Source organism: Littorina saxatilis, linkage group LG12 (genome assembly GCF_037325665.1).
Source record: "Littorina saxatilis isolate snail1 linkage group LG12, US_GU_Lsax_2.0, whole genome shotgun sequence".
In the NCBI taxonomy this organism is placed as follows: domain Eukaryota; kingdom Metazoa; phylum Mollusca; class Gastropoda; order Littorinimorpha; family Littorinidae; genus Littorina; species Littorina saxatilis.
The window spans coordinates 68407765-68419764 of NC_090256.1; the positions used below are offsets into that span (position 1 = coordinate 68407765).

Below are 12000 nucleotides of genomic sequence, written 5' to 3' on the forward strand. Positions count from 1 at the left end.
CCTAACCTAGGTGGTGGGTTCAAGTGCTAGTCTTTCGGATGAGACGAAAAACCGAGGTCCCTTCGTGTACACTACATTGGGGTGTGCACGTTAAAGATCCCACGATTGACAAAAGGATCTTTCCTGGCAAAATTGTATAGGCATAGCTAAAAATGTCCACCAAATACCCGTGTGACTTGGAATAAAGGCCGTGAAAGGTTAATGCTCGCCCTAATAGGCTTGAGGTTTGCTGGCCGATGTGAATGCGTGATACATTGTGCAAAAAAATTCCATCTCACACGGCAGAAATTAATATGTAAAGCGCTTAGAGAACGTCAAGCGCTATATAAATCTCCCCATACAATTAACGAAAATAGATTGATTAGTCTTACGATTAAGATTTAAGAAATCGATCCAAAAATGATTTCATCTTATTCTTTATCATTTCCTGATTCCAAAAACATATAGATATGATAGGTTGTATTCAAAACAAGCTCAGAAAGTTAACAAGAATACAGAAACTGAAGCGCGCTTTCCTCCTTAGCACAATACGCTACCGCGCTAATCTGGCGTGTCAATATCACTACGTTTTGCACGTGGGAGGTGAGCGATTTCCTTCACGCGGGGATTGACGAAGCTGTACTGTCTTGGTGAAAAAATACAGTGCGTTCAGTTTCATCCCGTGAGTTCGACAGCTTGACTAAATGTAGTAATTTCGCCTTACGCGACTTGTTAGTTTGTTCTCGTTGTATGCAATCAAATATGTATTTACGTGCTCTGTTTAGGCACCCCACTCGTCTATGACGTCATCAACACAACCAAAACGGACTCATTATCAACTTCCACAGGAAGAACACTGACCGACATGAAGGCATCGTCTGCGACTGCTGACGGCAGTGTTCGCGAGGAAGACCCAGGAAGTAGCAGTAGGTTACCAACAGTAGCCCTGATCCGGAAAAGTGGACCAAAGATCGTCAGTTTCTCTACAGTGCTTTGTGAGTTCTTTGGTGCTTGTGTGTGTGTGTGTGTGTGTGTGTGTGTGTGTGTGTGTGTGTGTGTGTGTGTGTGTGTGTGTCACGATTTAGTGACATGGATCAAGAAAGTGTCACTCTGTGGGGTGCCTTCTCTTGGTCAATTGCGACAGAAAGCGCCTGTGTTTTCTGTCAACGGCTGGGTTTTTGCTAACCATGCATAGCCGAGCACGGGAATTTCGTGATACAGGAGTGCCACGTGCGTGATTTTGCCTGCTTGGCGAAATCAACTATAACTGAACTGTTTACAGTACACGTGGAGTCACGTGAGGGTTTCAAGTCTGGAAAAGACATGAAACGGCACACTTGACAATCAGGAGCAAGAGAGAAGGGTCGGTGTCTGCGTCCTTAGAGTTTGATGGTTTTCATCACGTTTAGATATTTCACTTTTATCCCCGAGTACGCTAGTACTTGGGTCCAGCAGACTTTAATTGTGTGTCTGTGTGTGTATCTGTGTGTCTGTCTCGACTTAACAGCCTATTGCTGGGAAACTACTGGGCGCAGTTCGTTCAAAAGTTGATACAGTAACTTGATAATAGGTCCGATTGATCGTATTAAAACTTCATAATGTTACCTGGGACCTAAATGCCAAATAAATCACAAAATCCACTCTTAACGGCGGGCGCAATTCGCGGTGGGATAGAACAGCCGTTCGGCTAATCCGCCAGCCAGCCAGCGACAGCGACACCAGGCTTATTGCGTGCGTGCGTGCTTTGCGTGCGTGTACCACTGTGCGCGAGGAGTATAGGCATTCACTGGCGAATGAGAGAATTGGTGGCTTGGTGGAAAGCGTTTCCGACTATGGCTAAAGTGATCCGGGTTCGATTCCCGGCATGGGCTGTCTGGTTTTTTTTATTATTTTATTTTTATTTTTTTTGTATAATAAATTCTTGTTTACTATTGTTTATTATGAACGTTTTAATGTTTTATTTTACTGTAATGATTTTTTTAATTGTGTAAAATAAATAAATAATTTTTTTTTTTTTTTTTTTTTTTAAATCCAAGGGATCTGGGTTCGATTCCCGGCATGGGCGGTCTTTTTTTTATTTTTTATTTTTTTATTCTTTCTTTCTTTCTTTATTTGGTGTTTAACGTCGTTTTCAACCACGAAGGTTATATCGCGACGAGGGAAAGGGGGAGATGGGATAGGGGAAAGGGGGGGGAGATGGGATAGAGCCACTTGTTAAGTGTTTCTTGTTCACAAAAGCACTAATCAAAAAATTGCTCCAGGGGCTTGCAACGTAGTACAATATATGACCTTACTGGGAGAATGCAAGTTTCCAGAACAAAGGACTAAACATTTCTTACATACTGCTTGACTAAAATCTTTACAAACATTGACTATATTCTATACAAGAACCACTTAACAAGGGTAAAAGGAGAAACAGAATCCGTTAGTCGCCTCATACGACATGCGGGGTGCAGAGAAATAAGGATGTGGAAAAGAAGACTTTTGGTAAGTGAAATAAAGGTGATGGATCCAGTCAGGTAGAAATAAGACAACAAGAAAAGAATTGGAAAACTGCAAGGAATAGTAGGGAGAGTTTTCTTGGAAGGAAATATATAGTCGGGTAGCTGAAATCTGTAGCTTGCCAAAAAAATGGGACGCTAAACGTTGAGGGTTACAAGCATCCACCTGGTCTCAATGGAGAGTCTGGACGTGGAGTAGTGTAGTCTAGGTAGGTGGACATTCTGAATTTGGTTTGTTTGGCCGCCATGACACTTTTCAAAATGGCCGCCTGAAAATCTTATGCGGGGCATATCTCACGTGTTATATGGACTAAAGTGACAAACTAAAGGGCTATATATATGTATTTTGACATGAAGAATTCAAATATGCAAGAATAAACATGATCTAAGTAGGTGGACATTCTGAATTTGGATATTATGGCCGCCATGACACTTTTCAAAATGGCCGCCACAATCTACATTTTTCTTCATATCTCAGCTTATATTTGGGATAAACTCAAAAACATGGAGTCAAGTCCTATGTTTTGCATGATGACAAAGTCAATGGTGGCACAAAAAATAACCCTAACATTCACATTTCCTTACAAAAATTAAATATTTGACAAAATAGCTCTGTGCGATGTACGAATTTAGTAAGTATTATCTTTCTGAATTTGCTATCTTAGACAATGCCATATCAGCGTCCAAAGAGTTTACTCCATATTGCTTTGGAGAACAACAAATTGAAATTAATGATGACAAGAAAATACAAACATTGGGTGATGATATAAACTGAAAATTGTAATACTTCTGAAACACCAATGATACTATATAGCATAATTATCATGCTAATTATGCACTTTCAGTACACAACAACTCTGACTCATCAATACACAAGAACAATGTCAAATACCATAGTACAACATGATGCACAAACGTTTATGCATTACACTCGTTAGGTCTTCCCTTTTTACCAATGAACATGTAATGATGGCACAATAATGGGTATGTAACATTATAAGAAACGATTTGTCGCTTCTGGATCACTGAGTACGACAGGCTACATGCCTCCATGGAAACCAATAGTTTTTCAGGCACAAAGTGGTATTTCAAGGCTTAGTTGCGTAGCCCTGCCAAAGTGTGTGGGTTTCTGCAGTCTTTGCATCGGCATGCTCTTGTGCATCCCTGTCCACTGGACCAACATCTGCAGCGTCTTGTAGCACAAGATGTGCAGCCACAATCTATGAGCTCGAGAAAACGTTGTCTTGTGTCAGTTGTGGGTGCACGACTCAGCAGGATGGGCTCAATCACGTCGCCAGTCTCCTTCGTGACCAGCTTCCATCCACTGTTGACAACAGCCGGTAGGTGTGGCTTAGTTTCCAGAGCCCGCCTCCACACAAGTGCCTGGTAGTGAGATCTCTTGATGTGTTGGTTCAAAGCATCTTGTGTGGGGGGGGGGGGGAGTTCTCAAGCGTTTTCTTCACGCTGTGGAAAACGTCGCATCGCAGTGGCTGTGTGGACGTGTGCTGGGTGTTCGGGTTGTAGAGTTTGCAGACAAATGATTCTGCATCCATGAGCACTTCCTCATCAGGAAAGTCTTCCATGCCAAGTCTTTGGAGAAGATGGGGATTGTCGAGGAAAACATTCCATGCAGATTTCTTCCCAATGCCAGCAAACTGACTGGTGCTGTCAGAACCTGTGATTTCATGGAATGCCAGCAATGATTCTGTTTGTTGGTAAGTGATGTTAATTTGATGCACAGGCACAAAGTGCTTCTTCCGGGGTGTTCCTGTTTGCATCCACACAAAGATACTGAGCTGTGGTTGGTGAGCGACAAGTAGAACAAGAACATCAGTGTCACGGCTGACGATGACTACTTGTGGATATCCTTGTTCTCTTGCTTCTTTGGCATGAAGAAGCATTCTGGTATCTGCCTCTTCATGCTCAGCAGATGACAGATGTGTGACATCTCTGTCAGATGACGACCAGACCTTTTCGGCATCAGAAAAGCCACCGCTCAGCACCAGCTCTTTTCCAGGCTCATTCCTGAAATTCTTTGCCAGCTCTTCGCAAAGGAAGTTGGCCAAGCTGGCCTTGTTCTCCTCCAATAGTATGAATCTGTCCCATTTGCCTAGTGTTTGAGTGCGTGACAGTACATTCCTTCTTATCCCTTTCTTGCCGTCCGTTCTCTTGCCTCGAGTCGTCGATTTGATTGTTTGTTTGATGTACCTGTCAAAGACCAAGTCAACTCTGGTGCAGGAGTGTGAGAAGTACTTGTCAACGTGTTCTGCAACATTGTCACTCCACTCTCCTAAAGTCTTTGCTCCCATCCGATTCCCCAAGGCTTGTATCATCGCCATCCCATCAACTATGGTGCAGGTTGTGCTTGGAGCTGGAGCAGCATTCTGTGGCAAATTTTGCTGAAGTATTTTGGCCAGATCAGCTTTGTTTCTTGGCAGTCGCAATCTGCAGTCAGCAGTTGATAGCGAGAGAGGCACTCCACAAAGCTCTTGTTCCAACATCTTGTTGATGTCAACATCCCGTCCTGCTTCCATAGCTGTTATCACACGTCTGAACAAGTCCCTGTCGGCTTTGAGGGCAACAGTTTTCTCCTTTCCAGTGTTGACTTCAAGTGTGTACATGCTCTCCAAGGTGCAGAGTTTCTTGGTTTTGATTCTGTCATGGAAAAGAGTCTCTTTCAGGACAAATCTTTTCTGCACAAACTCTGAGATGACTTCCTTTCCTGTTTCCTCTGCTGTTAGCAAGTCATGTTTCACAACATCACTGGCAACGTCACAAGTTGTGAGTGAAATCAGGTCTGGTGATGGGTGAGCAAAGGGGTTGAATGTCTGAAACAAGTTGATGAGTTTCTGTAGATCATCTTGATCCTGTTTCAACCTCTTTTTCCCGAAGTCCTTGTGTGCACAGTCGTGCTCGTCATCTTCATCAGCAGCACTTAGCCAGCTGAGACCTTGCGCTGAGTGTCAGAGACCACCTGTCCCTGGCTGTGTCTGTTTTTGTAATGCCAACAATTAAGTCCTCCAGCGACTTTTCCAGTTTTGTTGACGTGTTCCATCGCTTGATCATCTGCGATCTGACATATTTTTCGAAGTAATCATACAATGCACTACTTAGATCATGTTTATTCTTGCATATTTGAATTCTTCATGTCAAAATACATATATATAGCCCTTTAGTTTGTCACTTTAGTCCATATAACACGTGAGATAAGGCCCGCATAAGATTTTCAGGCGGTCATTTTGAAAAGTGTCATGGCGGCCAAACAAACCAAATTCAGAATGTCCACCTACTTAGATCATGTTTATTCTTGCATATTTGAATTCTTCATGTCAAAATACATATATATAGCCCTTTAGTTTGTCACTTTAGTCCATATAACACGTGAGATATGGCCCGCATAAGATTTTCAGGCGGCCATTTTGAAAAGTGTCATGGCGGCCAAACAAACCAAATTCAGAATGTCCACCTACCTAGACTACACTACTCCACGTCCAGACTCTCCATTGAGACCAGGTGGATGCTTGTAACCCTCAACGTTTAGCATGTTGCACTTTTCTGAACTCAGCTACCCGACTAATAGGTGAAAGGACTGGTAAGGCAGAAATAAGACAAAAGAAGAGAAGAAACAGAACCGTTAGTCGCCTCTTACGACATGCTGGGTAGCATCGGGTAAATTCTTTCTAGTCCCAACCAATATTGGACTCCCCCTAACCCGCGGGGGGGTTTTAAATTCTTGTTTACTATTGTTTATTATGAACGTTTTAATGTTTTATTTTACTCTAATAATTTTTTTAATTGTGTAAAATAAATTTAAAATTTTTTTTTTTTAAATCCACGTGCACAAGACAAAAACTTTCATACTGGGAGAGCGAGCCAGTCTGAAGAGTACTCGGGTCCAGCGCCAGCGTTTTTTATCCCCGAGTACGCAGTAGGAGGGTCCAGCAGACTTTAATTGTGTGTCTGTGTGTGTGTCTGTCTGTCTGTCTGTCTCGACTTAACAGCTTTTTACTGGGAAACTACTGGGCGCAGTTCTTTCAAAAGTTGATACACTAACTTGATAATAGGTCCGATTGATCGTATTAAAACTTCATAATGTTACCTGGGACCTAAATGCCAAATATTTCACAAACGACTCTTAACGGGGGGGAGGTTTGGCGGGGGGAGGCAAAAAGAACAGCCAAGCCAACGACACCAGGCTTTCAGCCAAGCCAGGGACAATACAGGCTTTGCGTGCGTGCGTGCTTTGCGTGCGTGTACCACTGCGCGAGGACTATAGGCATTTGAGTTCACTGGTGAATGATAGAGTTGGTGGCTTGATGGAAAGCGTTTCCGACTATGGCCAAAGTGATCCGGGTTCGATTCCCGGCATGGGCGGTCTATTATTATTATTTTTTTTTTTAATAAATTCTTGTTTACTATTGTTTATTATGAACGTTTTAATGTTTTATTTTACTCTAATAATTTTTTTAATTGTGTAAAATAAATATTTTTTTTTTTTTTAAATCCAAGTGATCCGGGTTCGATTCCCGGCATGGGCTTATATATATATATATATTTTTTTTTTAATTCTTGTTTACTATTGTTTATTATGAACGTTTAAATGTTTTATTTTACTCTAATAATTTTTTTAATTGTGTAAAATAAATATTTTTTTTTTTAAATCCACGTGCACAAGACAAAAACTTTCATACTGGGGGAGCGAGCCAGTCTGAAGAGTACTCGGGTCCAGCGCCAGCGTTTTTTATCTACGTGCCGTTCTGCTAGCACACTAGGGCTCTAATAGGACTTCAACAAGATACCACCTTTTCGCTGTTACATGTTCGCTGAGGACGAGTCGTCAGGTATTCTTCGCTGTGCGGGGAAAGATTTCTACCGTATAAGGATTCAGCGCAAGAGGGGATGGCGATATTTCCGTTGACGAGCGGAAGCCATTCATAAAGAAGCATATTCGCTTGAGAGAACTACTTACATTGGGCTGTTGAGGTAATAAATCATTATTTAACGCTGTTGACGAGTCTGTGTTTGTGGAATGAAATACTCTCTGTTGTTCTTTCCAGGTTAGCGCATAATTTGCTCTTTGTGACGCTAAAATACTAATCTGTATATGGTTTTTGCAACCGGCACGGTGGCCTAGTGGTAAGGCGTCCGCCCCGTGATCGGGAGGTCGTGGGTTCGAACCCCGGCCGGGTCATACCAAAGACTTTAAAATTGGCAATCTAGTGGCTGCTCCGCCTGGCGTCTGGCATTATGGGGTTAGTGCTAGGACTGGTTGGTCCGGTGTCAGAATAATGTGACTGGGTGAGACATGAAGCCTGTGCTGCGACTTCTGTCTTGTTATATATGTCCTGTCACGTTATATGTCAAAGCAGCACCGCCCTGATATGGCCCTTCGTGGTCGGCTGGGCGTTAAACAAACAAACAAACAAAATGTTTTTTGCAGATATGGAGAGAAGGAAGAAAATATCTGATTTGTTGTTGTAAAAGTTCGTTTGTGCAGGCCCACGTGCTCGATGAGATATATGTAAAGATGACATGTTTAAAGGTGGAGGTTGAGGGGTAGCTTGGCATGTTTAGTGCACCGAGGCTTTTTGTTGCAGCCTTTCTTCAATTCTACCAGCTACTGTTGCTGGCTGTTTTCTGCTGCCTATCGTCGGGACACTGTTAATCTGCGGGATGCTGTAATCGGACTGAGTGAGGCGCCCGATGTCTCCACCGTTCCCTGCTTCGTCGCCACGCCAACCAGCACTTCATTCGACGGAGCAGTTGTGGAGACTATGAACTAATTACGGGCCGCCCACTCAGTGGCAAAAAGCTAAGTGGCACCGTGTCTTATGCACCCTCATTACCACCTAGTCATCTGTGATATTTGTGATTATACTCGAGTGGTGACAGCGTGGGGTGCGTGACACCTGCATAAATTAGCACTTTTGGCAGATCAGCTATATATTTCTTAACTATACACGGGATCAGCGTGTTACTATAATTTTCTATACTCTAACTGGCATTTTGTCAGTGACCACTGTTTTTACGTATTTAACGTAAAAAGAACATCTTTTGGAGTGAAGTCTCGAGGGAGGTGGCGTGATATTACATAAACAGGCGTCTGAAACTTATACTTTTGTTGATTCTATCTATTTGTATGACTGCGAGAGTGGATCGTGGTGTGGTTAGTTAGTTAGAAGTAACTAACCGTTCATAATCACCTTATTGTGATATTGAAACGTGACAGTGTGTGTGTGTGTGTATGTGTGTGTGTGTGTGTGTGTGTGTGTGTGTGCGTGCGCGCGCGCGCGTGCGTGAGTGTGTGAAGAAATGGAAGGGCGCATGCAACGTCACGTCACGTTACATCGTTGCACGCATTCCACCTCGTGGAGATCCTTTGAGGCACCCTAGGACTTCATTCTGATAATCATCGGTCCAGGCTATCGCTCATGTCTCTCTGACAGGATGAATAATTACTACGCTAAGAAGCGGAGCTAAATGCCGAAATCTATCAAAATAAGAATACAGAGTTATCTCCCATATGTTTTTCGCTAATGTTTCTGATAAAAGACGAAACACGAACGCGATTGTAGAATGACCGTCTTCGACAGTGATCTCCGTTCTGTTCTTCACAGTTATGATAAAGACATCGTTCGAAGGTCAAAACAAGACGAAATTTTGAGACTGCTGTGGGAAGGAGACCGTGATATTAGTGCATCACTCCCAACTGGTTACGGAAAAAATATCGTCCGCTCCGTAGCCATTTTGTTATGATCACGTGACAAAGTTGATTATCACGTGACACTTTTGCCATCTTTAGAGTTGTTTGCACAGTAAAAACATCCGCGAAAGATAACTCGCTTGAAACTGTCTTACATAACAATTCCTTTGTGATTTAAACTGAATTACATAACACCATAAAAATCATTATCGACGATCGCGAATCTGCTTATATCAATTACACATTACGAAAAGCTCTAAATATGTTTTTTAAAAAATCGATTTCCTCTCCAGAGAAGGAAAACCAAGACATCCTGCCAGGGATAAATGACACCCGAAGGGAAGTAACTCATTTTGACCTGAGTTCAGGATGCCCAGGACTTCAGTGTCTTTGTTTGTATCTGCTTTCAAAATCGACCGTTTCAATGATGCTCAACTGGCTACTGTTACAGGGACCATTTCTATGTTTCAAGAAAAAATGTGTTTTCATATAAAACTACTAAACTACAAAGCCCATGTCGCTAGTAGGTCACCAGAGAAGCATGTGGAATTCTTCATGTGTCTCGATTCAAACCGTCACTCGTCGTTTTCACGTGTGAATAAACGATTTCCGGAAATAACTCTGTCGGGTTTGTATGGGTTGTGAAAGAGTGAATGCCCTTGCTTTTATTGAGACAAGCAATCCACAGGCCAGTCACTAGCGAAGGATGTGACTAAAGCACGTGGACAAGAAGCACGAATTGTGTATCACACTAAAAGCAAGGGTATTCACTCTTTCATAACCCATTCAAACCAATCACAGTTATTTCTGAACATCGTCAAAAATGCGCTGCAAAATAATATGACCGACCTAGCAAACGGAGATGCCTTGCAGGGGAGCGGAATTACTTCATTTTTTAAGCAGTGTTAATGAAGCTGTCATTAACATCAAAGCCTCCAAAATTATGTTATGTTCATAGTTATTATGGTCCTACCATGTCAAAACGAAATATGCCAAAAGAAATCAAAAACTTCTAAAAAATAAAGGGGAACACCGAATTACCAGGGATTGCGAATGCATATACACTGTCATAATATATTGATTGTTTCTTTAACGCTCAGTTGCTTATCTCTCCTGACGCATCATTCTATTTCTTCAATTAACCAATCATACGGGTGTGATTTTATGCTACCTTGAAACACTCTTAAGAGGTACTTTTTTTTGACGATATATTCAAGTTTACGTTACATTTAACGCGCACGAACGGGTAACATCAGCAAAAGCAAAAACTGAATGCGTTTTGCCAAGTTTATACGCACCAAGGAGCGATATAATTATGCAGCAGCAGCGGCGGTTTCGTTTTGTGTTTTTTTAGTACAAGTCTATTTTACAACGATTTCTACAATTCCATTGGATAGGCCTACGATTTCATTATTTTCATTTCGTTTTAAATGTGTTTCATTTGTATACATAGTCTAGTCAGAAACAATAACAATCATCGACATTTCACCATCTTCGTTTATTCTCTGTGTACAGCATCGGGAAAGAAGAAGCATGTGCTGCAGTTCCAGCTAAACCCCGCGGTGAAAGGTCAGGACTTAGAGGTCGTCAAAGCTCACCTCTGGTTACTGCTCACCAGGAGACGACCCCATGCCGACAGACCGGAGGTCAAGGTCAACCGGAAGGCCAAGTTCAAGGTCACAAAAGGTGGAGCGAATGACAATGGAACCAAGGTCGTCAGCTCAAAGAAGGGCAAGAGGAAGAGAGATGTGTCAGCGGCCGAAGCGAACAGTACCGTCGCAGTTAAGGACAGCGATGTGAAGGACGACGGTTTGAAGGTCAGCCGATCAAGGAAAAAGAAGCGACGCAAGAAGAAAAATCGAAATGGCAAGCCCAAAGCGGATAAAGAATCCGCAGTAAGCGCGTCAGGCAATTCGTCAAGCTTCACAAACTCCACCAACGAAATGGAAAAGAAAACCGTCGACGGAGTAGATAACAAGGACGATGGTGACGACGACGACGACGACAACAGACCAGCGACAACTATCCTTCGTGTCGTCTTGGTCTCCGAGAACGGCACGAGAACGCCCATGACCTACTTACGAACCAAGGTGAAGGTCACGCACTGGCAGAAGGTGCGTTTACCGGTGAGCATGATACAGCAACAACTACAGTCGTCGAATTCCACGTTAACTCTTTTGATACGTTGTGGGCGCTGCGGTCGGTCCGTGAAAATGAGTTTGCCGAAGCGGACACGGTCAAAGGGTGGAAAGTCGAAGCGAAGAAAAAGGAAAAGGAAGAGACAAAGAGGAGGGAAGGAGAAAAAGAGGAGAAGAACAAAGAGAGAAAGACGCAACAGAGGAGACAGACAGAAGAAAGTAAGATCAAACGAATCAAAGAACAACGAAGACTTTCGGCCGTCGCCTTTCCTTGTGATTAACACTCGCATGAGGACAGAGAAACTGGTGTAAAAAAACCTCTCTGCCACAGATTCGCACGAACACACACACACACACACACACACACACACACACACACACACACACACACACACAACACACACACACACACACACGCGCAGACGTATGCACGCACGCACAAACACACTTACGCACGCACTTACACACACACACACACACACGCACACACACACACACACACACACACACGCGCGCGCGCACAGACGTATGCACGCACGCACAAACACACTTACGCACGTACACACGCACGCACACACACACACACACACACACACACACACACACAGAAACATACATACACACCGAGCCTGGCTTCTTCAAGTGCAGAGAAGAAGTTTTGGGTTGAGTTAACTTTGGA

At 43.0% G+C, this 12000-nt stretch overlaps 1 protein-coding gene across 1 annotated transcript in view; it reads left to right on the plus strand.

Annotated features, from left to right (window-relative positions):
• The window catches only part of LOC138983345 (uncharacterized), a 16978-nt gene extending 5242 nt beyond the window's left edge, over window positions 1-11736 (plus strand). Inside the window, exons 2-3 of the mRNA XM_070356745.1 lie at window positions 765-974; window positions 10699-11736. Coding sequence (XP_070212846.1) covers window positions 765-974; window positions 10699-11633 — 1145 coding nt within the window. The 3' untranslated portion in view covers window positions 11634-11736. The remainder of the gene's footprint in view (window positions 1-764; window positions 975-10698) is intronic.
• The last annotated feature ends 264 nt before the right edge of the window (window positions 11737-12000 follow it).